Here is a 27,455-nt window from a genome sequence, read left to right on the forward strand (position 1 = left end):
TAGCAGCAGCAACAAGAGATGAGAAATCAAGTTCCAAACAGCTTGACTTGTGAACTGTCTGAATTATTAGCAGAAAACTCCCTACAATAATGATGATATTAAAATGCTAATGACATTAAAAGTATATCTGGCTCAAATGCTGAGGCTGAAATATGACTCCTGCTGGTTTGTGATTATGGAAACAGTTTGGTTAGAAACGACCATGCAGAGATCTCCGCTCCCTGGATTAGAACCTTAAGCCTGTGTTCGTTCATTACACAAGTATTCTGGATGCACTTCTCCCAGAGGCATTTAAAACACGCTGAGGTGGTGTTGCATAAAAAGCAAGCTCGTGCGTTCAGCAAATATAACCGGGTGAGCAGAGTCGGTGTCACTCACTCACGGAGCGGGAAGTGGGACGTCCCGCTGCCCGCAGCTCAATAGTAGCCATGGACATTGAGAAGGTCAACTCCATGGACTTTGGAGAATTCGTGGACGTGTTTGGGAACGTCATTGAGCGATGTCCTCTGATTGCAGCTGCTGTTTGGTCCCAGCGGCCATTCTCGGACGTGGAAGATTTAGAGAAGCACTTTTTTGCCTTTATTGATGCTCTGCCACAGTCAGGTAAGGCTTCGGTATTAGACCCTCTCCACAAAGGGCTTTCCAATATGCTTATCAAGATATGTTTATTTTAGTCTAGTTGCTTATACTTGATATATTCATTTAGCGATTTTCATCAGAAGGTTCGGTAAGTTTCCCCAGGTTTAGTGGATGAGAGTCAAGCCCTTTTGTGGTTTAGGTCAGAAGTGGGCTGAGGAAGCCGGGCTGGCCAGGCTGAGTGGCTGCTAAACATTCGAGCTCTGAGGTCGCAGGAGGAACAGGGCAAAAGGCCTCCGAGTGATTTAGGGGCCGAAGGTCAGGCTGAGGGCCCACCCTCTCTCAGCCACTGAGTGTTCACTTGGGGAATGTCCTGCATGCAAGAGAGGAGCCAGCTGGATATCGGACTATCTCGGGAGCCCAGGGGAAAGAGCAAATGGCTGCCGTTTCTTCCAGAAGGGGCCAGTCTGGACCGGACTGCTGAGGAAGGTGAATTCATTCAGATCAGCAACTCCCTGAGGGATTGAGGGGGAAAGAGGAGAATCTGGAGGAATCCCTCTGGAGAGAGGGAAAGGAGTTGTTGCTTTCTTCTGGGGAGAGAGGGAAAAGGAGCACTCCTGGGTGCGGGGTGGGGAGAGGAGGTGGAGGTTCAGGCTGACCCCAGGTGGCTCAGAACGACACAAACAGCTTTACCGCAGGTCAGGGGCTCAGGGTGGGCCACCCAGGCTGCCTCAGGGGCTGTCGTGGATACTGTGTGAAGGGGCCTTCCACAGACCCCTGGTGGGCAGACTTCTGCTCCACAAAGGAGCCAACAAACAGAGGATTGGCCCTCGGGGCAGGCTTGGACATCGTGGATGGCTTCCAACGGTCAGATGAACGTCTCCAAAATAAGGAACTCATTTTAATTCATTTTAGGCACATCTAGGAAGAGCGGAGGGTCATGTTATAAAATTAAACTGACGGGAATGTTGGGGCCATGTTGACCCTCACCCACGTCTTGGGGCCTCTCCATGGCCGAGCTCTTGGGCTCCTCCACTGGGCTCAGGCCCCAGCCCCGAGGGGAGCCGGCAGGCCCGGGAGCCTCCTGACCACGGCCGCAGCCCAGCCCAGAGCTGCAGGGCAAGCTGGTGAGAGCAAGAGCCCTGGGAGGCCTGCTCGCAGTGTCTGGAGGGAAGGTGGAGGAGGCAAAAGGGGAGCCTCCTGAGCCACAGGGGAAAATAATTTTTAGAGGGTATGAATGACTTTTTTTTTTCTATCAGGAAAGAAAAAGGAGGGAGATCCCATGATTGTCTTAATAACCAAGGGGGTGGTGGGGCTGAGGTGGGAATGTGTTGAGAGAGAAAGCTAGGAGAGCATGAATAATTTAAATCTATTATTCATCAGTTTGTCCAGTTATTTAACACACAAATATTTGGGGTTTATTGCCCTGTCCCTGGAACTTAGATTTATAAAAATTAAAATTTCTCTATTTCCATTTTTTTTTCCTACCAACTCTTACCCCAATCCATTTGACCAGAGGTTGTAGTTAAGAGTGAATCCAATCATGGTCCTGAGCACAGTGGGGTGTGGCCAGGACTGGGCACTGTTTCGATCCCCATCCCCGTCCGATAGATGCTCTGCCTTCTGGCCAGTGTCAGACTCCACACCAGCGACAGAATAGGATATTGGGACTTAATAAGGGTTTGCTGGATGGAGGAATGAAATTGTTCCAAAGATGATGTCGAAAGATGATGGATCCTGGTATGATTCCTTCCCTTTTAATATTTTAACTGGGGGGACTTTAGCCTTAAGTCAGTGGGACAAAATGGCCGGAGAGAGTGTGGGCCAACTGGACAGCTGTTGTTTTGCACTAGACACAGTTATTTGGAGGAAGCTCCCTGCTGGTGGAGGCTGCTATTGGGCCTGTGCTGGTGTCCACACGTGTCTCCGAGGCAGCCGGGAGCAAAGCCTCAATGCTGTCTGGAAGCCGCTCCATATCTAATCATCTTAATGACATTAGATAAGTGATGTTAGCAGTGGCAATAATGAGAAAAACAAATAGCTTAAATTTTCTGAACTTTTACTACTGGCCTGTTCCACACATTTTTCCAAACACTTTGTATTATTTAACTGTTTAATCCTCCTAATAATCCTATAAAGTAAATAATAGTAGTATTATTATTGCCCTCACTTTACAGATGAGAAAACTGGGGCACAGAGAGATTAAGTAACTTGAGCAAAGACACGCCTTGAGAAAGTGGCAGGACTGGAATTCTAATAACCCCGAGGGTCAACCCAACAGCTTTGGAAGAAAGTGGCAGGACTGGGAGTCAAACCCAGCAGGTTTTCGAAAGATTTTCCAATGAATCAGAGACAAATTCTAGGGATACTTTTAAGGGGTTTCATTCATTCACTAATATATTCAATTAACATGAATGCTTGATGTCCCAGGCCCCGTGGTTCATTGTTTAAATAATCAGATAAAATGGCCTGTTGTACAACGTGGTAACTGTGGTTAATAATAATTTTTTTATACCTGAAAATTGCCAAGATAGTAGCTTTTAAATGTTCTTACCACCAAAAAATGTTAAGTATGTGAGGTGATGCATATGTTGAACAACTTGATTTCATTATTTCACAATGTATGCATATGTCAAAACATCATCTTGCACATCATAAATATAATAATTTTTATTTGTAAAAAAATATCAAATAAAATGGGATTTATTGCAGTCTACCTTTACCCCTCGGATAGTAAGGAACACTCTGGGTGAAATGGTGTCTTTGAATCCTAAACTGGAAGGGACCTTAGAGAGATGATCAGGATATGGTGATCTACCTAGTCAAGAATTTTTGATGATCTAAGGAAACCCTCCCCCATTAACATGAAAATTGGGCTTTAGCATAAAACAAGGTCGAGTCCCTTTAGGTTATGCTATGATGATTACTGGCCACCAGGTGGCAGTCCAGGATTAACATTTGGCTCCAGCACTAACTGGCACAGGACCCTCTCTAGCCAATCAGTTCTTCTAAAAGTGAGGGAAAAGCGTTCCAGGCAAGAGGAACGGCAATAGTGAAGGGACGGTTGAAACACACGCACACACACACACACACACACACACACGCACACATAGACGCGCGCGCACGCGCACACACTCTGACCTGAACCAATTCAGAACTGATTTGTGTTAAAAATCAAAGAGCAACAAAACTTTCTTAAGAGTTAATTGTGCATCTGTTTGTGCGTTTATGAGTTACAGTAACGCCATAATTTACTACTTAATACTTATTAAAGAACATGTTTGTTTCTGATCGGAATGAATGAAGGAGTTGTAATACAAGCTATGAGGGTTTTAGATCAAGCTATTAAATGTGTTTATTTGGTCATTCAGTAAAAAAAAAAAAAAAAAAAAAATACAACACTCCTTTCCAAGAGTGATGTATTGGTTGATAAATACCTACTGAGTGTCCACTGTGCCCTCGGCATTGTCCTGGGCACTGGAAATTGAGCAGTGAACGAGTCCCTGCCTTCAATGAGTTTACATTCTAGTGAAGACAGAAAGGATTGAGATAAATAACTATGATTATTTCAGATTCTAGACATTATTAGGAAAAATATATAACGTTGTAAAAAAATATATAATAAAGAGTTCTTTCTTAGGAGGTGGAATTTAAGTTTAAAACTGAAGGATGAGAAGGAAGCAGACAAAATCTAGGATGAGGCCACTCTAAGAAAGGGAACCTGAGAGCAGGATGCACTTGATGATTTGGGACACAGAAAGATCAAGGTGGTTGGGGGAATAGTAACGGGTGCAGGGATATGAGGAAGAAGAGACAGCAAGGGCCAGATCATGCAGAGCTGTTTAGGTACATTAAGGAATTTGGTTTTCTCCCCTTGCAATGATTGACCACTGGCTTTACCCTTTAGGATGGTTGTGTAGGGGCAACATCAGACACAGGGGGACCAGGTTGAGGGCTGTGACAGCAGTACAAGTGGCAGGGGAGGTTTCTTGGGCTGTGGTGGGGGCAGTAGAGATGGAGAGATGTGACTGGGTTTTCAGAATAGATCTTAGAGTTAGAGCAAACAGGATTTTTTTTTTTTTTTGATGGATTTGTTGGAGGGGAGGTGGATCAGAAACAAAGCTGAATTAAGGATAACGCCTAAGTTTTTAGTGTGAGCAGCTGGGTGGGCGGTGGTGCCATTTTCTGAGGTGAGGAAGACTTAGAATTGAGAGGACAGGACAGAGAAGGAGCTTGCTGACTCTAAGACACCTTATAATTATCTAAATGAATCTGTTGATGGTCAATTGGATCATAACAGGAACTCCATGAAAAACTAACTGCTAAATTAGATCTAGGTGAGATAAAAAATCGATGGCATATAAAACCATGGGACTGGATGAGAATACTTAGTGCATTGCTGTAAATAGAGAAGGGAAGAGATGTGAGCACTGAGTCCTGGGGTACCGCAGTGTTTGTGATCTGGCAGAGGAAGATGAAAATAGGCAAGTCGTGTCTCCAAAGGCAACTGAAGACAAACTTTTAGGAAGGAAAGAGGGCCAAGCAGGTGACATGCTCCACAGAGGTTGAGAAAGAAGAGGCCAGGGCATTGACTTTGGACTCACACAAGATGTCCATCATCTGTGACCTTGATGAGTGCAGATTGGTTGGTGGGTGGGGCTGAAAGCTTGACAGGGTGGACCTGGAAAGGGAGGAGGGGTGGTGGAGAGGCCAGGAGACAAATCCTCTCCAGTTTTGCTTGGAGGAGGAGCAGAGAAATAGGGAGAAACTAGAGGGCAACAAGGAATCAAGAGAGAGCCTTCATTTTGTTTGTGGGGCGAGTAATTCTAAGGCATGTTTGCATGCTGATGAGGGCAAGGGGGTGGAAAATGAATGTTTGAAATTGCATAAGCAAAGTCTTTGAGAAAGAGAGGGGCTGGCTTCAAGAACACAAATGGTGGGGTTGGTTTCGGATAGAAAGGACAGCCTAGCCATTGTACCAGGGGTGAGAACACATGCGTGGCTATAGAGCAGGGAGGCAGGTGGACTGGTATGGGGTTCCCAGCTTCAGTGGCCACTGTTGTCTGCCCTGTTCTCTCATTGAAACAATGAGTGTCCACTCTGTGCCAGGAATTCTTCTAGGTGCAGAAACTCATATCCTGTGGTCCTGACAAATAATACGTGTCCACACCTGCATCTCTAGATATGATACACCGATGGCACAAGCGGTAAGTCCAGAATTTCAGGAAAACCTGAAGAATGGGCAGCACCGAGATGCCCTAAGGAGCGCAGGCCATTGACTGCTTGGCTAGCGCACCGGCATTCCAGGTGGGGGCACCCTAGGGACAGGAGGCAGGGAGGTGGCAAGTACCCGCCCAATCGACAGCCTCCCACTGGGTTTATGGCTACAGCTGGGCGTCCCTGCAGGATACAACCCGCTGGCGCTGGCGGGGAACTGGGTCCTTGCTGCAGGAGGGTGGGCCGGGTGGTCGCCATCTCCCACCTCTCCCCGCGGTACTCGAGGGTTCAGAGGTTTGCTGCAGTGAAGATGAAGTCTTTGGCCTGGCGAGGTGGCGTTCTGTTTCTTCTGAGCTACCAGCCTCTACCCGACTCTTCACACATTTTTCTTGTTATATGCAGCCGAGGGTGTGTGTGTGTGTGTGTGTGTGTGTAAATTCCAGTTCTTCTTCTTTAGTTTTTTCTTGTGCCTTTTGCCTGCCCTTTTCTTGGCCTCTTTTCTCTTCTCTCCTCCCCGCAAGAGTGGAAAACACATGTTCAGTCCTAGGCAAACATTAACCCCGGGGATGTTTTCAAGAGGCGAGATAAACGCTCCGGAGTAAGATGCAAGGCCAAGAAGGGCAAGGGGGAACTTGGCGCGGGCGCTGCTCGGCCGCCTCCCTCTGCCCCGCGGGCTGCGCAGGGGTCCGGGAGGGGGCCGTAAGGGGACAGACCCCAGCCCCCCCGCATGCCAGGGCCTGTCTCCAGTAACTACTTCCCCCGCAGCCCGGGCTGATCCTCCAGAGAGTATGAAATAGGGGAGAAAGAGAAGCGCCCCGACAGGGCGGGCGAGGTGACCTAGAGGCTGGTTTGAATCTCTGAATATGTGACATGTGACGGGGAGGTGCGGGGACTGTCCTGCTCATCCCCGCACGGAAGCCGCCCAGGACGCGTGGTTTCCCCTTCTTCGCAGCTGGGGACCCTTTGCCGCTCCCGGGACTCATGGCCACGGAGGGGATCCGGGCGGGGCTTGGCGTCCGCGCTGTGCCGCGTTCGCCTAGGCCAGGCAAGCGGCCACGTGGCCGGGACAACAAGGGCCCAGGGCTGAGGCTGCTTCTCCAGGTGGGGAATTTAACACCTACATTTTCGCACGACCCGGATGCGGCTGGACTTGGGAGAAAGAACCAACTCCTGTTTGCAGTGCCCGAGAGGCAGGGCACCCACGAGACGGGGTCTAAAACAGTGCTAGTACATGGATAGGATTATTGGTGACGTAAGTTTCGTTTTGAACTCCCTTTAACCTTGCAGGGGCAGGTGCCCTGAAAACGCCTGTGATTTGGAGTTGATGCTCCAGGCAGAGTGCTGAGTGACCTAGAGCAGGTCACCTAACTCTTTCTGAGCCTTCACTGAGTCTTCTTTACTTGGAGACATTACCCCAGTTCTCCCTCCCTCTTGGGACTTTGGTCTAGGAGTTAGATGGGGCAATCTCAACCATCCTTCTACAGGACAGAAACTATAAGGTTTGAGGAGGAGTTGGTTATACCATAATAAAAGGACTGCTCCCCCCAGCTTTATCAAGATGTAACTTACTAAAGTGTGTTTTACATGCTCCCCTTTTCTAATAGAGCCCCACACCTGTTCTCAGCACCAATGGCTGACAACTGCTGTACTGAGATACCAAGAGCTAGTAGTCCTGTGGCCACCAGTCCAGTTCCACTGCATTTACTGTGACTAATAATGACTGTTTATGTTTACTGGGCATTAGACTCTGTTTTAGGTGAATGAATTGTCTTTAATCTTCACAACTACACAGTAAGTTAGGTGTCACCTTCATTTTACAGATCATGGCTCCCTGCTCACCATGTCTGAAATCATGCCTAGCTGGGAGGATTCTAATTCTCACTTTAGAGAGCTAAACAAAATGATTGGCCAGGGCTCAGAGAAAGCCCCTAGGTTAGGACTTAAAATTCCAGGTATGGGCTGGGAGCAGTGGCTCAGCATGTAACCCCAGCACTTTGGGAGGCCGAGGCGGGAGGACCCCTTGAGGCTGGGAGTTCTAGACCAGCCTGGGCAACATAGTGAGACCCCTCTCTACAAAAAACAAACAAAAAATTAACCGGACGTGGTGGCCCACACTTGTAATCCCAGCTACTGGGGAGGCTGAGACAGGAGGATCGCTTGAGCTCAGGAGTTCAAGGCTGCGGTGAGCTATGATTGTGCTACTGCATTCTAGCCTGGGTGACAGAGAGAGACCCTGTCACAAATAAATAAATAAACAAACAAACAAACAAACCCAGGCATCACACCATGGGTTTCCAATTTTAGGCCTAGGAGATTAGGTGGTGGGTGGGTGCAATTTCCCTAAATAGAGGAAAGCCACTTTGTTTCAAAGGACTGTGGCACTCGGGCTGAAAAAGGGTTTCTTTGTAGTTACTCATCTGTGAGGCTCTTTGGATGTCTGATTCCAGAAACCCAGAACTCACACTTAGGGTCACAAAATTCTGGGCATTTATTTGCCACACCACATGGATGTTATCCCCATGAATCCGCCCGCCCCTGCCGGGTCTCCTTTGGAGCAGAACGAAACCCATTCCAGGGTTTTTGCAGGCAGTCTTCAGGCACTTTAGTCCGGCCCCTTTCGACATCAAAGCCCCCCTGAGAGCAAAGGACTTTGAAAAGATACGAACTGCTCCGGCTCCTTATCGCGTCCCTGCTCCCTCCCGATCGAGTCGTAAATTCCGAGTCTCAGCGGCCACCTTCTCTCCTCCACTCTGCTTGACCCAAGGTCTAAAAAGACAAACCTATGACTTCCCGCCTCGGCCCGGGTCCTAGTCCGGACCGAATGTAGCGGGGACGGAGAGGTCCACGGTCCAGGATTTGTTCGAGGGGCGGGCGCAATGGGTTCCCCAGATTCGCCAAGACACCAGGGCCTGGGGACCCTGCTTTACACTCCCGCAGCCTCCTTCGGGGCGGGGCGGGACAGGGGGCCGGGCTCGGCCGGCTTACAGCGACCCAGCCGAGCGCTCGGTACTCAGCCGGCGCCCTCTCCGCTGCGCCGTGCGGAGCTGGCGAGGTGACGCGCTCCCGCCACGTGTCTGTGCTTTCCCGCAGGCCAGGAGGGCATCCTGCGCTGCCACCCGGACCTGGCGGGCGGCGAGCTGCAGCGGGGCACGCTCACCGCCGAGTCGCAGCGGGAACAGAGCGGCGCGGGCCTGACGAGCCTGCGCGCGGACGAGCGGCTCCAGCTGGCCGAGCTCAACGCGCAGTACCGCGCGCGCTTCGGCTTCCCCTTCGTGCTCGCCGCGCGCCTCAGCGGCCGGGCTGCGGTGCCGCGCGAGCTGGCGCGCCGGCTGCACCGCCCGCCGGCACAGGAGCTGCGCACCGCCCTGGACGAGGTGAAGAAGATCGGCCGCCTGCGCCTCGCCGACCTCTTCGGCGCCCACCCCACCGGGCTGTAGCTGCCACACAGGCCCGGGACCCGGGACGCACGGCGGGACGAGCGGGGGCCGGGCCTGGAGCGGTGCGTCCTGGGTGGGAGGCTGACTCGGGCCTGCAGCCAGCGTCCACACACGCGCACGAAGGAAGTGGAGAATTGAAGCATTCATACGAGTAATGAGCCCTTTTGTCCACTCACCCACACGTGCACGCGTTGCCAAAATATCTATATCGTTTAGTGCTTTGCCCCGATTTATCCAGCTCACTGCTTCAATTCTTCATTCCCTTTGCGGCCTGTTGACACCACCAGCCTTTGTGGATTTCAAAGTGCTTACCCAGCTCTCTCTCGTTGGCTCCCCACCCTCTCCTGCTAAGCCTGAGCTGCAAAGCAAAACGGACGGAAAAAGAATCATTTATTCCACAGCGGTTTGTCTGTTTTTTGTTTTTTGTTTTTTTCCCCGCCCCCGTCCGACATTTACATGTGAGCAGAAGCGGCTTTCTGGCTCTGAGGCACCTGCGGGAGCCGGAGCTAGGAAAGCAAAATGCTGGCCTTGGCCCAGGGCTCCGGGAAAGCCGCGGGAGGGGGTGGTGGTCCGGGAAGAGCCCGGCGAAGGGCCAGCGTCGGGAAGGCGCCCCGTGTAGACCTGCGGAGTAGCTGCAGCCATTGCTCCTAAGAGCGGGTGCGTGTGTCCGAGCTGAATGGGCCCGTCAGGAGCGGGCGAGCCCCTTGTTTCTCCCGGAGGTCAGCCCTTTGGGGGTTGGCTCGACTGTCCTGGGAAAGCGATCAGTTGTTAAAATAGTAATACTCATTGAGCAGCTGAATATTGTAACCGCCCCCCTCCATGAGCAGGACTCCATAGCGCTGATAAAATGGAGGGAAATGCCTGTAGAAATCTTTCCAGGCAGAGTAGGCCGAGTCTGGGGAGCTTGTCAATACCAGGGCTTCAGAGCTGGATTAGGCTGGGCAGCTCCCTGCACCAGCCCGGGGAATGTCCACTGGGGGAAAGTACATGAGCATCATGCAGGAGGAGCTCACCACCCCCTCTCTCTCTCTCTCTCTCACACACACACAGGTGTGCCAGGCCCCAACATATACTACCTAGGGTTCTTATTGTTGGAAGAGAAACATACCATCCATGTCCTTCCTAACACAGACAACATAAGAGGTGAAGGCAGAGCTAGCTTTTTTGAAGACAAGAATTTCCATTAGTGACCAGCGCTGTTCAGGATTAGCAGCTGCAGCAAGAAAACCTTTCCATAAGCTGGTGGCCACATTCTTGGTTCTGGGGCTGATGTTTCACAGAAATTAATCACTTCTAGAGCACTGGGAATTTTAGACAAGGAACTCCCTTCCCCTTTCCCATCTTACTGATGTCCCCTGCTAGTAGTAAGGGTGACGGAAAGAGAAGCTGGTAAGGGGTTGGGTGCCAGGGAAGCAGGGTGCACCACCAGCGTCCCTGGGCTTGTGCCCAGACACACCTTCTTTGGGCGTAGGAGCACCAGGTGCACATCAGGAAAGGAACTCAATGACTCAGCGCCTGTACTTTGGGACCTTGAGGCAATGGTGGGGTGCCGGACCTGGGCCGCACACCTGTCTCCCTCTAGCCGAGGTAACCCGGGGGATTTCCTGACATACACAAGAACCTGCTGTTTGGCGAAGAGGATTTTCTGACCCAGGTTTCAAATGCCACAGACTGGTATTTGAGACTCAGAATAACCCACTGTACTTAGGGCACCCTGTCCGACCCTGGGATGAATCCAGCGCTTAGATAAGTGGGCCCTCAAACTTTAGAGTCCGTGCTCTTTATGTAAATGAACTCAGCAGGAGATGCACAGAACCCACCAGGGCAAGACTCCCAGAGGTATTTGTTAGCAGGAGTGTAGATGCGATCTGGCCGCGCAGGCACGACCCAGGTGTTTCCAGTTACACAATTACATTTCGACAGTTCAAAGCTTGTCGGAGAACTGTTTATCCCTGTGGGGCAAACTCTGGATCTGTCCCTTTCTAAGGAGCTGGGGGCGGGGGGAGGGAGGGGACGAAGATCTGGCTGCGTAGTGCCTCTTCCAAAGACGCCTGAGCACTGGCAGCCCGGAGGGCAAGCGCAGGACGCGGGACTTGGGCGCCGGGCTGGGAAGGGCCCCGGCAGAAGCCACTGGTGGCTCTTGGAGCGGAAAGGCAGAGGCTATTGCTTGCGCGGGTGGGTCACCTGCGGCTGCTGAGGTCTGGCAGGCAGTGTTCTCTCGCCGTTTCTTGGCTCAAACAGCGACACGCCCTGGGCTTCTGCCGGCCACGGCCTGGAAGAGACACTGTCCGGCTTCCGCCCTCTGGTGCGCAGGATGCGGGAGACCAGCCTGGCCGCAGGGACCCCAGCGCGCACGCCAGTCGCGGCGGTGGAGTTGAAGGGACCGCCCAGGGCGCGCCCAGTGAGCGTCAGGGGGCGCAGAAGTGGTTGGTGTAGATTCCACGGTGAACAATTAATATTTTACTTACTAATTCGTTAAAAACAAAACAAAATAAAATACAACAAAAAGAACCACAGTGGCAACGCTAAAAAGAGTTGGAAGGCGAGGAGCTGATTTCAATTTCTGTAACGCGAAAACCCATCCACGCACACGCCCTTGCTGGGAGGGGGGCGGCTTTGCTGATTTTCGTTTCCCTTTGAAAAGTCCAAGCCCAGTCAGGCGAATGCTCCCGCAGCTGCTCGGAATTCAGGAGCAGAATCCGAGGTTGTGGCTCAGCTATGGAACTGGGAACCTGAGCGGGGCCCCCTTTTTATTTACTCAGAAATGTAGGCTTTTTGGGCTGTGTGCCCAAAAGATGTCTACAGACACTAATATGGGAAGAAAGGGAAGGGAAAAAAGCAACACAAATTCCATGCATAACCTTTATGCATTTTAAATTTGCCACATTTCCAGAGATTAGCCACAGGATGTCGGTGCTGATTCAAAAACAGAGAAGATCTCTTTTCAGAAAGTATTTACTGTGAGACAAAAGTAGATGGATACCTTCTTTGTCAATTGGAAAAAAATCTGGGATGGAATTTATGGAAAATTCACCATTCAATAAATTGTAGTTAGTTAGCAGTCGCCTGTGAAAGAGAGAAATAAATAGGATGTGGAAAGTGGTCAGAATTGTAGCAACAGCAGAACCTGATTGTTTTGGTACTATTTGGTGTAGGGGTGGGAGTGGGAAGTTGAGATTCCCCGAATCATACTAGTTGGTTTTGTACAGGGGATGCAACGTTTCTGGGGTGGCACCAGCCATAATTACCATCTGTACAGACTGCTATAGGTTGCAAAGAATGCACGTATTGCAGCTTATTTAGTTTAAGGGATTTGAACAGCTAGCTGTGCGACCTTGGGAAAATTACTTAACCTCTCTGGGCCTCAGGGTCTCCTTTGTAAAATGGAAATGTTACACAGACTCTAAGACCCCTGGATCCCCTCTAGAGAATGTAGCTAGCAGGTGGGCCCAGTGACTCAAGGAAAGTTGAACCTTTACCCAAGTCCTTCCTTTAACCACATAAAACTTACCTGGTAGGGCTTCCTAGGAACATATTTTCATATGCTAAACAAAGGTCATTCCAGGTACAAGACAATAATGAGTGAACAAATTGTCAATGGAAAGCTGTCCATGCCAAGGCTTGGTATGCTGGTAACGTTCGGTTGGCACCTGCTCAGAGACCCTGATTCTCCCTGGCATCAAGCAGTTTCCCGTGGGGTGGACGCTCTGTCTCCCAGTGGGGGTACCAAATCCCAAATCCCTGATACTCCCAAATCCCCTGCCTCTTAGGGATTTAAATCATCTCTGTGCTAACCCACCACACAGACTTACAGTGCATAATCCAATGCCCAAACTCTGTCTACTAACCCTAGTTTCAGAAGAAAGGAAGAAAATGTGCAATGACTATTTATTTGCATAATTTTCACCCAGTGAGCAGAACGAGATTTCTGTGCCCAAATACTATCCCCTCTCCTAAGCCTCTTTGTTTTCCTTGATCTCCTGGCTATGAGAATATATTTTGGTTAGAGACACATAAAAAATGTATTCCCTGCTTGGGTCAGAAAGCTTGGTGGTCCCTCCACAAGAGAAGTAAGACTGCTGTTTTTCCTTATCCTATCCTCCTGCATCCTGGTCCTTGCATAGTAAAACTTTAGCCCAAAAATGATCGTTCATAAATTGGGAACTTTTCCTCAGGTAGAGAGGACCAGAAACCCAGTTTGCTTGGGAGGAAAACATTCTTCACTCTACTGAGCAGGACACATCTGCTCTGGCGAATGAAGCCTGGGCAGCTGTGGGCAGCTGCGGCCCCTCCCTGCTGTTCAAGATGAACACGTTGGGTTCGATTGTGGCTTGGTGGGGCCAGACAGGTGGTGGACTCTGGGGAGGCCCCACAGAAAGGACACTGTTATTGATTTCTTTCCCAGAGATGTTAGCTGAGTGCGCAGTGGCAGGGCAGGGTGGGGGTGCTGGGGTCAAACCATCCATTATTGAGCCTTTCTTTGTGTGAGTGGATGGCTCATTGAGTGCAATGGCTGAAAGACTCCCTAAATGCCAAATTAAGTAGAGATTGAGCAGTTTTTCCACAGCACAATACAGACTGACAAGCTGAATAATTTTATCAAACAATATTCTCTTCCCTCTCACACTTCCTTAATATCCTGGGAATTCAGATAAATGCAGGATGAGGGTTTCCTGTACAGGAGAGGAGAGGGGTATGGTAGGGCTGCATTATTCAGATAAGTTGCTTGATCTAAAAAAGATTCAGAAAGTAGACTTCCAGGCTAAGGTGGGTAGAGACAGCCTGTCCTCTCTGAGTTATGTGAGTCACTGGGCTCCCCAGTTTCCAGGAGCCACAAATAGCAGGCAGAGGCAGAGGCAGGTCCCCCAAGGTGGAGCAAACACTGGGGACCTTTGAGCAGGGAGGGAGCTGTGTCAATGATCTGTGGATTTAAGGAGTGTCTCATCTGCCTGGTGGGGCAGCCTGCCCCTTCCGGAAGCCTCCTGCTCCCCACCCCTCTTCACAGCTCCTGTCCTTGCCACTAGCAGGGTCCTGGAAGCCCAGACCCTCTCTGAGGAATGCAAAGTGGCCTCTACTGTTAGTAACAAAGAGATGTCCCTTTGATAACCTGGTTGTTGCTGCCCCTGCAGTTTTCTTGTCATTTTATTTACCTGGATCTCTTTCTTCCCATCCTTTTCTGCCCTTAAAAGTGGGCTCTAGCCATGGCATCATGGGGTCACAGCTTCAGCCCCAGCCCAACCCCAGCCTCAAGCTTCCCAAACAAATTTGTCTCCCCAGAACAATTTGCTACAGGCTTTTCTGGCCAGGTGGCAGCAGCAGGGTGGTGACAGAGAAGTACAGGATGGAAGGGCGCCTCCAGCACTGGGGGTTAGGATGAACATCCCTGTTCCTTCTGGGGTCCTCAGCTCCAGCCAGAAGTCTCTAAGAAAGCCACTAAGCACTTTGGGCCTAGGACTAAGAAAGCCCTGCATAGTGCCCTGATGCAGGTGGCTCCTGCACCCTCCCAGGGTGACACACCTGCACTCAGAGGCTGGAGAGGCTGCCCCTGCCAGAGTGAATCTCCAGAGGACAGCCATGGGCCACCAACCAGAAAAGGGCTAGGGCTGTCCAAATGGAAATACACCCACACTCCTCTCCTAACTGCCACGTTCTACCCCTCCCTACCACAACCCTGCCCCTTCCATGGTCCTGGCTTGGCCCTCTCTTGGCTGAGAGGGCAACCTGGATGTAGAAGGACACTTCCATGCTGAGGAGTTTGTCCAAGGACATAATTTACAGCTCCTTTCCCCTCACCAACAGCCCATACCCTGAAACCATAGGCAGGCCAGGCTACTACCATGGAGACCCATTTTTGCAACAAGGGAAACTGATTGGTTTTCATGTTGGTTTCCTTTTGATGGCTGGAGCACCCCAAGCCAGGCTCAGGCTTCCCTGTGGCCTGGCCAGCTCTGGGGCTCAGCTTCACCCTCAGGGTCAGAGCAGCCTTAGCAGTTCCCAAAGCAGTTAGGTGTGCAGGCCAGAGCCCCTTCTCCAGGGCAGAGCACAGAGACACAGCTGGAAAGCTGGGACAATTAGCCAGAGGCCCGCAGCCCTGGCCATAAAAACACAGGAAGCGGCCACCACAGGGTGGAGGGGATGGCTGTCCCCAATAAAGCGATTGTTCCAAAGAATGCCTGCATTCCGAAGACACAGGCTGGAGCCTCAGCCTAGGCTTCCAGAACTCAGGCCTGGGGTGGGCTAAGCTTGTGGGGGATGGAAAGGGGGATTGTGTCTCCAGGAAGAGGAGGAAGATGTTTGCTAGATCAAAAGTTCGCAGTGCCCACCACTTAACCTCCCACATTCCCACCCCATCAAGACTGCAGACATCCCTTTCTGCTCTTCCCTCAGTGATTTGGGTTTTGTAATGGGGTTTGCAATTTACTTCCGGTTTTATTTCTTGGAAAGTCTGAGGACGCTCAGCAGTCTGGGCCAGGCCTGGAGGTCCCCCAGGAGGATCAGCTCTGGTCTCCTAACTCTTGAGTGGGAAGCTCCTTGGCTTCCAAGCACTCTGCCACCCCCAATTTTAATCTTCTTGTTCACAAAACACAAAGCGGGGGAGGAACCAGAAAACACGGGATCCTGGCCCTCGGCTAGTTTTGATCTCACTTGGGTCTGTCCACAGAGTAAGTTTGGTGATTGTCACCTGCAAAATGGAGAGGACAGTAACACTGACTTTGTCCCTCATCCTGGGAGATATGAGACTCGGACACTGGAAAGTGCTCCAGAAATGACAGGATGATGCTGTCGGTGACAAATGCCCAAGAGAAGCGCTTGACAATGAGAACCAACCAGTGCAGGTCTCCAGGAGAGCGGGGAGCGCCCGCGGGTTCTGAGAGCTCTCAAAGCCACCTAATCAGGCTGCCCAGCCCGCCGGGGCCGGCCGCGGGGATCCTCATGCCCAAGTGTGGCAGCGCCGACTGGGGCTGGCAGAGGCAAACAGCGACCGCGGGCCCACTCCATGCGATTGCTGAAACGGAGATGGGCGCGGGAGCCAAATCTCGCTGCCTCTGCGCTCCTGTCCTGGCAATTCCCGATCCAGGCTGCTCAGCTCTGGTCCCCATGGTGGCCACTTTCAGCCCTGGGTCCCTGGACTGAAGCGCTCCCAAAGCCAGGAAGGTTCCTTTCTCAACTTTTCTCCCCTTGTATCTTTTCATTAGCAATAATACATAATGGCCCTGGGTTGCCTTCCCATTCCCTAGAGATGAAAAACAAATTTCTCTGGAGAATGTTTTACTATGTAAAGGAAAGAGTGTTTTTAAGACATAGGTAAGATGTAAGGTATATAAGTATCCAGGTATGTATTAGCAGAAATTCTAGGCTCCCTTTTCCTTGATTTTTAACCATTTATGTAAGTATAGTAGACATACAAGTTTAGCTGGCTGAATTTGCACAAACTGAATGAACACACGGTGTAACCAGAAGCTCAAGAAACCATTACCAGCACCCTAGCCATCCCCTCTGCTCCCCTCCAGTTATGCCCCCCCCTCATAACCACTAGCCTAACTTTCACCACAGGGCCATTAGTTATGTAGTTAAGATTTTTGATTCTTGAATGTAAATGTTTTAAAAGTAAATTGCTTTAATTTAACTCAAATCCCAAATGTAAGATGAATTCGAAGACGCAGCCTAAAGCTAGAATCACAGTTTATCTTGTGCAGAAGGCGAGTGATTTCTCTGGGCAAGAAAATAAACGATTGGCGGTGACAGTTGTTTGGGGCTGCGAGTGGTCCTGGTCGGGGAGCGCAGGGCGGGAAGGAATCGGCCTATCTCTTTGGGCTCTCCTCGTCACCTCCCGGGTTTGGTCAGAGACGTTCTCATCAAAGCAATGGCTTCCGTTTTCTTTTCTCTCTGGGACAGAAGGAGTTTCTTGACCGCCCCCTTCCCTGCAAATGCATAAACAACGACTGCTCTTGTCTCCAAGCCCAGATTCCCACCAAGATAGCTTTCTCTCCCCCTCTCTTTTGCAAGTCTCTTGATTTCATTCTTTGAACCTGTGATTGGAGGTTAAAGTGCACCAGGTTGGAAGGAGGAAGCTCTTAACAATAAAGGTTTGAATATTTAGCTGTGATCAGGTCGTGGCCCTCTCGCGAGCTCCCCCTCTTATCTTTTAAAATGCAAATTGTGTTTCGGGGGGTTGTGCGCTGAATGCACGCTGCGCCTCGACGTCTCCAGCCATTGGTGTCTGTGTCATTACTAATAGAGTCTTGTAAACACTCGTTAATCACGTAAGGCCGCCGGCCTGGGGCTCCGCACGCCAGCCTGTGGCGGGTCTTCCCCGCCTCTGCAGCTCAGTGGGAAGGAGGTGGGAGGAAAGAAGGAAGAAAGGGAGGGAGGGAGGGAGGAGGCAGGCCAGAGGGAGGGACCGCCTCGGAGGCAGAAGCGCCGCGAGGAGCCAGCGGAGCACCGCGGGCTGGGGCTCAGCCACCCGCCGCTCGTCGCGCCCCCTATCCCCTTCCCCTTCGCGCCCCGGGCAGCCTCCAGCGTCCTTCCCCAGGCAGCATGGTGAGGTCTGCTCTCGGGCCCTCGCCACCATGTACGTGAGCTACCTCCTGGACAAGGACGTGAGCATGTACCCTAGCTCCGTGCGCCACTCAGGCGGCCTCAACCTGGCGCCACAGAACTTCGTCAGCCCCCCGCAGTACCCGGACTACGGCGGTTACCACGTGGCGGCTGCGGCTGCAGCGGCCGCGAACTTGGACAGCGCGCAGTCCCCGGGGCCGTCCTGGCCGGCCGCGTACGGCGCCCCGCTTCGAGAGGACTGGAATGGCTACGCGCCGGGGGGCGCAGCGGCCGCTGCCAACGCTGTCGCGCACGGCCTCAACGGGGGCTCCCCAGCCGCCGCCATGGGCTACAGCAGCCCTGCGGACTACCACCCGCACCACCACCCGCACCACCACCCGCACCATCCGGCCGCCGCGCCTTCCTGCGCCTCGGGGCTGCTGCAGACGCTCAATCCCGGCCCTCCGGGCCCCGCCGCCACCGCCGCCGCAGAACAGCTGTCCCCGGGCGGCCAGCGGCGGAACCTGTGCGAGTGGATGCGGAAGCCGGCGCAGCCGTCCCTCGGAAGCCAAGGTAAGCGGCGTCGGTGACCCGCGCGAGGGCGCTCTGGGAGGGCGCGGGCTGGCCGCTGGCTGCGGGGCGGCTGCGCGTCCAGTGCGCACAGGGGTGTCCCGGGCTGTCTGTCCACGCCAGGCGGGGGAGGGCCGGGGGACAAATTCGGGAGACTCTGGCCTCTCGGGGATTCTGGTTACTGCACCTAGGAGTGGATATTTTGAGTCTCACAACACCGTGTTCAGTTTGGGGCAGAGGAGAGGCTTCCTCTTTTCAACAGTCTGTCATTCACAACCCTGAGATACCTTTGGGAAGCCCCCGGGAATGTAGGCATGAGCACTGCTGCACAGGAGCCGAATCGCGTCCTCTCCATTTGCTGCCGCCCTCATTCCTTGCGCCGCTGCTGGCCGCGGAGGAGAGGGAGCCTCGAACTGCCTGGGGCCGGGTCTAGGCCATTTCTCTCCCCGCTCTTCTTCCGGATCTGAACCTCCCATGCAGAGGTGGCCTGGAGGTTGTCAGGGAGGCGTCGAGGCTGCGCAAGGGGCCAGGTTTGGCCATTCGGGCCAATTCAAGGGATTCAGCGAGCAGAGGGAGTGGAGAAAGCTGTTGTCGCTGGAAAGAAGGTGCCGGCTCCAGGAGCTAAGGGGAAGGGGGCGCGCCCCGTCTCTGAACCTTTTATCTGTGAAGGGGTTATTCTAAGCAAAAGCTGGAAGGCTAGGGACAAGAAACAGAGGGAGTCCTCTCGTGTCTGCGCAGAGGGCAGGGAGAGCGGGAGGAAACCCTGGTGGGGATTCAGCCTGTGCTCCAGATAGGGGTCGTTTAACCAAATCTTCCTTTCGAGGGTGTCACGAGTGTGTGTGTGCGTCTGTGTGTGTTCAAGACTCTAACTTTGCTAGACTATGAGGCTCATTGGCTCCTTCTGGTGTTGGGATGTGTGTCAAGTTGGCAAGAGCGAATGAGTGTGATGGGGAGAGTTCTATTTGCGTCCTCTTTTACTCCAAGAAGTCTTTCTCCAGACCTCAGCGCTTCCGCTTCTCTCGCTTCTTTCCTTGCTGGTCCAGTCGGGCTCGCATGCAGGTTATGGCCACTTTGCAGAGGTTTATAGCCAATTACAGCCGTATAAATCAGAGCGGCTGCTGGGGCTGTGTCTGGGCATCAGTTTCTGCATCACTGTGCACATGCGGAGGAGAGTCCTGGTGGGAAATACAGCCAGTCGGGGAGAAGGCCACAGAGTAGCCTCGGGCTGGCCTCAGAGACTTGGCTTGGTCCCTTCCTCAAGAAGAGGCGCCCTCAGGGCGCGCTCCCAGACACCCACCTTCTACATAGCCTCACTGGGGCGCGGTTGGCTGGGGTCGCTGGTGGCCTCAGGGGGACTTTTTGCGTGTCCAGAGAGAGTGGCATTGGGGCCAGAGCCGGTTGTGGGGGAGGGATGGAAGCCGCCGGGGCCCAGGCCGCGGGGTCAGCAGATGAGCGGTCGCTGTGAAGTCCCGCGCCGAGGTGGCAAGGCCGTGGTTGGCGCCGGGCGCCCTTGTGATGTTAATGTGGGGAGGCCGCGGCCCGCGAGCCGAGCCCTACTCCTCTGCGGAGCGTCATCTGTCAAGGGGCGGAGGGGAGGGGGGTACACGGCCTGATCCGCTTTGATATACACCTTCCCAGCCCTGCCATTGTCTCTTTTAGGGCCCGGAAAGAGGGTGGTGACTTTCGCAGTCAATAATGAATTCTGACAAGTCCCTCTTATCCCTCCCCTCCTTCAGCCCCTCTCCTTGGTTCCCAGGGGGTGTGGGGCGCCTCCAAGGCCTTGGGGGCGCGGGCCCAAGAGCGCGCAGGGTCCTGGTCACCGCGTTCCCCGGCTTTCCCGGGACCCTGAAAGGGCAGCACTCGAGCAAGGGCCGCTCCGAGCCCCCTCAAGGCGAGTATCCTTCTGGGGTGTTCGGCTGAGGGAACTGCCCTGCGCCCCGTTCCCAGCCCTGGAGGTGTCCTTTACGGCTCCAACCATGTTCCAGGGCCTGCCCCACCTTATACTATCTGCGTGACCTCGTCTCATTTCCAGTTTCCTCATCTGTGAAAAGTTGGCGAGTGGGGGCGGTAGGCCTGTGAGCGCGCCCAGCTCGTAGACAGCTCTCAGGACGCGTCAGGTCCCCGCACTTCCCCGGCTGGCGCGGGGTCGGGGCCGCAGCGCCCATTCAAATGCGCCTGCCGGCCGTGTTTATGTTAATGCGCCTGGCGGGGAGGGGGATGAAAGCCGGGGCCGCCATTTGCTCAGTAGTGGTAATTCAAACAGAATGCGGTTGTTATTAAGGCATTGAAAGGGCTTTTCTTTGATAAGATCGCCTTGTCCGGCATTGTTTGCCGCTGTGTTCCCCTTTCAGCGGCTCGGGGGGAGCTCCCTCTGATCCGGCCTGTATCTTCCCAGGGCGCTTTTGTTGTGGTTTGCAAAGGGTTTTACCTGAACAAAGTCGGCCTGCGGGGCATTAAACACCTCCAGGCAACTCCCAGACCCTTCAGATCTTTCGGTAGGACTGGGCACAGGGCGATTGAACCTGTTCAGCAGCAAGAAGACCCCGACCTGGGACCGAGCCAGAGAGAACAGCCCCTGGCCAGGGCTCTGCCAAAGGCTTGACCCAGGACAGAGCCGGTGGAGACATCAGGCTCTGGCTGCTCCAACGTTGTGGACACTATTTGTCAAGGCTCTTCAGTAAAACAATCAATCCAGGATTTAATATGTTGACTCAATCCAATGAGCATAGATCACTGGTCAGGATAGCTCTAGCCGGGTTTGCAGCTGGACTAAATGGAGAATTAGAAAGAAAAAGTGCCACTGGCCAAACTGGGTTCCAGCAGGTAGAAAGTGTCCCGGGAGGTCTGTTTTTTTGCCTGCCAGCATAGATTCCGAATGCCAGAGCCCAGCTCAGAATTCCACCAGATGAGCCTGGTGTGTCTGGGGGATGACTCTGCTGACTTGAGGGAAGCTGTCAGCTCCTGCACCCCACTTTCCACTTGTAGTAAAGCAAACAGAAAGTAACCCCACCTCCACCTTTGCAACACATACGCACAACCCCAGCTGTGTTCAGGGTGGGCTTCCATTCTGGTAGGCCTGAAAATCTGAATATTCACTGGACTCTGGCCATCCCACCCTGCCCCCACTTTCCCTTGGTGCCAGTATGATATTTGGTTTACCAAAAGGATGGCTGGATTCTGCTATCTTCTCTGTGTATGAGGTTTTAGTTGTTTTTTTTTTTTTTTAATTTTAAAAAACCACTTAACCCCAAGGTTAGTTTAATTGCCCCCCCCCCCAGCCTCCTCCCTCCCTCCAGGACCCTCTAGGGGGTCTTGTCAGACTTGGCAGGAACCAGCCAAACCGGGGCCCCCCAGGGTGGCGGAGGAAGAGAAATGGCCCCTGGGTTAGGGAGGTTTGTCATTACCCATGACTGATGGGCTGCCTTGCAGTCCTCAGTGCTAACTTCTCCTTCCTCCACAGTGAAAACCAGGACGAAAGACAAATACCGAGTGGTGTACACGGACCACCAGCGGCTGGAGCTGGAGAAGGAGTTTCACTACAGCCGCTACATCACCATCCGGAGGAAGGCCGAGCTGGCTGCCACGCTGGGGCTCTCAGAGAGGCAGGTGAGAACCGCCCAGGTCCCCCGGGGCCTGGCCACTGCCTGGGGGTGGGCAGGAGGGTTAGCAGCCCTGGCCACAGGGTCCACCTAGTTCTGTGGGCAGATTACAGCAGGAGGATGCCAGCATTTGCCTTTGCAGTGCTTTTTAAAAAGCCTTCTTCTACTTCTAGTCTTTTTTTATATTGTTGATTTTTTTTTTTCTATTTTGAAGGATGTGGGAGGTGTGAGAAAAAGCCAAGAGTGTTAGTTTAATCCAGAATTCCATTTGGGTCAATAAAGACTTATTAAAGAACTTTTCTCTTTTTTCTTGGTGCTGTATTGAGGGAGGAAAAAAACAATTTCTGCTCATAAAACCTAGAGGAGTGAGACCTGTTTCATGAACAGTTTCTATAGGTAGTCTAGAAAAAAGAGGCCAAATTCACAGCCAGGAAGCCATACATTAAAACTCATTTTCAGCTCCAAGGTAAGGAATATTACATTTCAGTTTAGCCTTGAGGGGCCAAAGGTTGTCATTTGAAGTACACTGGCCTCCTCTTGCTTGTGTAGAAAGGGCCTTGCAGTTTCTATTTTCCTGGGTCCTGAGACTCTGAACTTTTCCAGTAAAGACGTAGATAAAGTTGCTTTGAAAAAACACCTGGGGAGCAAGGAAAGAGGAAGACTCTTCTCATGAGAGTGAATTAGGCTTGGGAACGTCTCCAGGGTTGGGCTGTTATGGAGATAGCCAACAAAAGCCTCTAGGAGGGCTTAGGGTTCTTTAGTTGGAGAGGGAGACATTGGTGACACTGCTGGATACTGTTTCTCTTTTCCCTCTTGTCCTCATCTTCACTACAGTCTGTTTTTTTCCACCTTTCCATTTCTAGGTTAAAATTTGGTTTCAGAACCGCAGAGCGAAGGAAAGGAAAATCAACAAGAAGAAGTTGCAGCAGCAGCAGCAACAGCAGCAGCCGCCTCCACCGCCTCCGCCACAGCCTCCCCAGCCTCAGCCAGGTCCTCTGAGAAGTGTCCCGGAGCCCTTGAGTCCCGTGTCTTCCCTGCAAGGCTCAGTGCCCGGTTCTGTCCCTGGGGTTCTGGGGCCAACTGGGGGGGTGTTAAACCCCACTGTCACCTAGTGACCCACAGTGGTCTGCAGCGGCAGAGCAATTCCAGGCTGAGCCATGAGGAGCATGGACTCTGCTAGAATCCTCAGAAGAGACTCTTCCACTCCCACCCACAAACTCCTACCTACAAACCTAGCTCTCAGAGGAAAAATGCGGGCCAGGAGTAAAGACAAGTGGGATTGGGGGGCCTCAGAGAAGATATTCGCCTAGATTTTTACTTTTTCCAGTCTGGCTTTTCCTGCCACTGAGGAGACAGGAAATAACCACTGGGCTTCATTCAGTACTGGCAGAAGCATTGCCTGGACTGACTACGCTGACCAGGCTTTCAGCTTCCTCCTCCAAAGCTCTCTGCCTCCAAGATCTGCAGGCTGCAGCGCTGGTTAGAGCTGAGGGGAGAGAGGGACTCAGGAACAGCACACTGGAGCCAAGGTGGCTGCCGTCTGCCCACTGCCATCCAGGGCCCAGCTGGCCCTCCTGCCTCCAGGGCAGGCAAGATTTAAACTGCAGAAGCCAGAGGCAGCTAAGATAGAAAGCTGGCTGACCAAAGACTGCAGAACCCCCAGGTGGCCTGTGTCTTTTTTCTCCTCCCTTTCCAGACCAGGAGAGGCTTGGCTGGTGCATGTGCAGTGTGTGGTGTAAGGGGGTGGTTATTGGACTCCAGGCCTCACAAGGGGGCCCGGACAGGGCTTGTTTAGAAAGCCTGTCACCAGAGCTTCTCTGGGCTGAATGTATGTCAGTGCTATAAATGCCAGAGCCAACCTGGACTTCCTGTCATTTTCACAATCTTGGGGCTGATGAAGAAGGGGGTTTTGTTGTTGTTGCTGCTGTTTGGGTCGTTGGTCTGTGTAACATCCGAGCCAGCATTTTAAAAGCCTTCTGGATCTATGGGGAGAGAAGTGATATGGTGAAGGGAAGTGGGGGGTATTTGAACACTGTTGAATTTTTTTTCTAAAAAGAAAAAAGATAAATGAGCGTTCTGGATTTCAGATTCTGTATTTATTTATTTTTTTTAGTTTTTGTCTGGAATTATTATTATTATTATTTTTTTTTTTTTGAAGAAATGAAATACCTTCTCTGCTTGCAAGCTAGAATCAGAAAAATCAGGGAGTGGGTGGAGAAGGTTATCTGGACAGCCTCATTTTACCCCAGAGCGTCAGGAGCCTGAAGGAGCAGGTTCTGAGACCTTCCCTGCCCCCAAGCCTGAGCCCTGCCTTGGAATGTGTGGTTCTCCTGGGGGTGCCTTTGGGCAAAATGCACATCTGAATGGTCAGCTGCTTCCCAGCAGCTGGGAATTATTGGGGGTGGGGGTGAGAGGGCCCCTCATAGCATCTCATCAAATACACTGGGAGGCGATTGCAAACGCCAGCCAACTCCCCTCTTCAGTGACACCCTCCTCCCTGGGGTGCCCCACAATCCAGCTAATTGAACATAAGCATTAAGTGGAAAAAAAGTTTTCTCCCGTTTTCCCAAGACAACAGTTCCATGAACATAGTCTTCTGTGAATCACTGGGCATTTCCATGAGCCCGTTCTGCCTCCACTCTCTTCCCTGTCCCCTCGGTTTCCTTATTCCATCCCCTCCCACCCCCACAAACTAGAATTCAAGACCCAGTATAAGAAGATCCCTTCAATGATGGCTGCTTGTTATCTAGCCGATCTCCTGGGGACCCAGCTGCCGCCCTTGAGGTTTTTGGTCCCGGAGGCCCCCGAGCTGGATGCTCGGGGCAGGGCCCGGGGGAGGTGGGCTTTGCCCTCCATTTCTTCCCACCAGCACCTTAGAGCCTAATCAGCGCCTTAACAGAGGGAGGAGGCGCCTCGAGGGTTGCTGGGGAGGATGAGCAGAGCTGGGAGACAGCAGGAGGCATAAATACCCTCTGCAGCGCCTCCCCAATTCCGCGGCCCTTCCGGGTGGCGCATTCCGCTCCAGGATTGGGAAAGGGGCTCTGGTGGCTGGGCCCACGGGCACCAGGCCCGAGCCGGGGGAAGGGGGCCTGGCCCGACTATGGAGCGCTGGGCGCGGGGGCTGGGGCTGCCTGACCCAGGGGGAAGCCATGTGGGGGTTCGCTGGACTAGGGGTCCCTACGCAGGGCCGCCGCGATCCCGGGTGCGCCCCCCGCCCCCGCCCCGGTCTCCCGGCGCAGGGAGGGAGCGGCGGCCCGGCGCCCCAGCCGCGCCCACACGCCCGCCCCCTGGCCGCCGCCGCGGTTGCTATGCGTTGCTGTGAAACGCCTGTCAATAAATGCTGTTTGGACAGTGGAGCAAGAGCACAAGGGTTGTTTGCTTAGTGGTTAGAGGTTCAAAAGTCGTCATTGTCCCGCTGCAAGCGATTACACGTTCTTCCCCTTCCCGGGGCTCAGCCCCCTTGCGCGCGGACGGGGGCCAGGGAGGGGCGCTCGGCTTCTTTCTGACACGCAGGCAACCCGGCTCACTGGTGCGGGAGCCCCCCCTCCCCCGCCCCGCCTCCCAGGCCACCCAAAAGCCGCAGAAACCAGGGCCCTCCCCGGCAAGTGAGGCCACCGCGCTTCCGACGCCGGGACACCGCATCACCTGAGTAGACGTCCAAGGGAACAAAGGCCATGGCACCAGTGGGCAGCGCAGCCTGATGAGTTTAGGGAGTTCTGCGTGGGGTGTCCAGGGTTACGTTACACCAGGTGACTTCGCGGCTCCGAGCGCCTCCCACACTGGGCTGTTTCAGCGCCCTGTCATCTTTTAAGCCGCCAGGGGGCGCGCGCGCTCCGGGAAGAGAAGGGGCTTGGTCTCGCGGACCCTGAAAGTGCCCTAGTTCCCACCCAGCTGGAAGCTACAGTCTCCAGCGCCTCTCCCCACTCCGGCTGCTCGCAAACTGGGCACTATGAGATTTTCCCACCTTGGCTGTGGGCCTGTTGAATCTAAGTTCAAACTATGTCAGGCGCGGGAGATTCCTGGATCTGGTGAATGTTTAAGCAAAGTTGGGAGAAGGGGGATATTTACCATTCCAAAAGGGTCATTTTGCACAAGATGTTTCTTTTTAAAAATTACAGTAACATGGGCATGGTATTAATATATGGCAAGACTGGGAATTTAGGATAAATATGTGAATAAAATGTACCAGTACTGTGGGGCTCACGTGGAGAGAAAACAGCCTGAGTCTTTGTTTTCCCTATGAACAATTTGGTGACTATCATATTCATCCAATAAAGTTAACAGATGGATTGCTAATGAAAGCAAGAAATGTTTCAATGAGTTAAATGAGTTTCATTTCTTTCTAATAAATCTAGACAGATGCCTACATTAGTCAAGAAAACTAATCTTACATAGCAATCTAAATATATAAACAGCAATATTCTTGTTGGTGTTATTCACAACCACACAGGAAAAAATAAGAGAAGGCAACAAGGAGAAATGAAAGAAATCTGAGCTACAGAATGACAAGAAAAGGTTATATGTCTTTCAGGGCCACTATTTGCACCTTGTTTTAGAGATAGGCTGCTATTTACCAGCTTACTGACCTTGGGAAGATCACAACCTCTGAGTTACCACTTCCTCGTCTGTAATACGTGGCTCAAATGAGATAATGTCAGCGAACATAGCTTTATACACTTAAGATTGCACTGACACTCCAGATGTGAAGACAAGTTACTGATCTACACTGTTTACTTGCCCTTTCATTTGCCAGTGTTCCCAAACACGTAGTTTCTAGTTGTACTAGAATCAAGATTAGTTGAGGATATGGTTGAGAACCTTTCTATAATCTATCAGTACAATCTTAACCCAAAAGGAGCAGAGAAGCAGATACTCTAATTAGATGGAATTAAAAGTTTATTTTGAAACAATTTCCATCCAAACATCTCAATATTAATTCTGTACTCTTCTAGGAACCGCCCCAAGAGGCTGCTAAAGTTTTAATTCTCTAGGGCTGATTCATCCCTAGAGGTCATTTTAAGACAAGCATTTTACTCTAGTCCCCAGTATTCTCCCTTATATGAAAGCTACAGCAGCTGATCTTTTGTTAATTCAGTTCTGCTTTGGAGGATAAGAAAAACATTCATATCTAAATAATGTAGATTAACTTTTAAATATTTAAAGTATTTAACTTATCCTCTTAAATCACACTTAGTCTGCACAAACTTCCAACCCCTGTAACTTCTATATTCAGTCATTTTTCCTTTGCCTTTTTACTTTTGTCTCCTGCTTTTCTGGGAGAAGGTGCATTATGATTTTAGGAAACAGAGCAGATTTTAGTGATGGCTGTGGGACTAGCTGTGTGATGCAGGGCCAAAGCACTTAATGTCTTCTTTCCTTAGCTATAAATCAGAGGGAACATACCTATTTCTTATATCATGACTTTCTAGAGGGTTATGAAATTAGATCTAGGGAAAAAACCTCTCAAATTCCAAATAAAAGCAGAATCTGTCCATTTCAAAGATTGTACCAACATTTA

General features: G+C 52.0%; 2 protein-coding genes across 4 annotated transcripts; both read left to right on the forward strand.

Moving 5' to 3' along the window:
* Nucleotides 1–378: 378 nt before the first annotated feature.
* URAD (ureidoimidazoline (2-oxo-4-hydroxy-4-carboxy-5-) decarboxylase) lies at nucleotides 379–9,630 on the forward strand. Of its 2 annotated transcripts, none has more exons than XM_069467744.1 (2): nucleotides 379–603; nucleotides 8,884–9,630. In XM_069467744.1, exons 1-2 carry the CDS (start codon nucleotides 429–431, stop codon nucleotides 9,228–9,230), a joined length of 522 nt encoding a protein of 173 aa, XP_069323845.1. In that variant the 5' UTR covers nucleotides 379–428; the 3' UTR covers nucleotides 9,231–9,630. The 2 variants fall into 2 exon arrangements, with proteins under 2 accessions (XP_069323845.1, XP_069323846.1); XM_069467745.1 differs by lacking the exon at nucleotides 379–603 and adding an exon at nucleotides 656–1,065 and having other exon boundaries at nucleotides 8,884–9,624.
* An 8,109-nt stretch (nucleotides 9,631–17,739) lies between these two features.
* Nucleotides 17,740–23,632, forward strand: CDX2 (caudal type homeobox 2). 2 transcript variants are annotated; one of them, XM_069467403.1, is made up of 3 exons: nucleotides 17,740–18,341; nucleotides 21,799–21,944; nucleotides 22,801–23,632. In XM_069467403.1, exons 1-3 carry the CDS (start codon nucleotides 17,801–17,803, stop codon nucleotides 23,047–23,049), a joined length of 936 nt encoding a protein of 311 aa, XP_069323504.1. In that variant the 5' UTR covers nucleotides 17,740–17,800; the 3' UTR covers nucleotides 23,050–23,632. The 2 variants fall into 2 exon arrangements, with proteins under 2 accessions (XP_069323504.1, XP_069323505.1); XM_069467404.1 differs by having other exon boundaries at nucleotides 21,799–21,940; nucleotides 22,801–22,936.
* The last annotated feature ends 3,823 nt before the right edge of the window (nucleotides 23,633–27,455 follow it).

The sequence above is a fragment of the Eulemur rufifrons genome, chromosome 4 (assembly GCF_041146395.1).
Source record: "Eulemur rufifrons isolate Redbay chromosome 4, OSU_ERuf_1, whole genome shotgun sequence".
Lineage (NCBI taxonomy): Eukaryota > Metazoa > Chordata > Mammalia > Primates > Lemuridae > Eulemur > Eulemur rufifrons.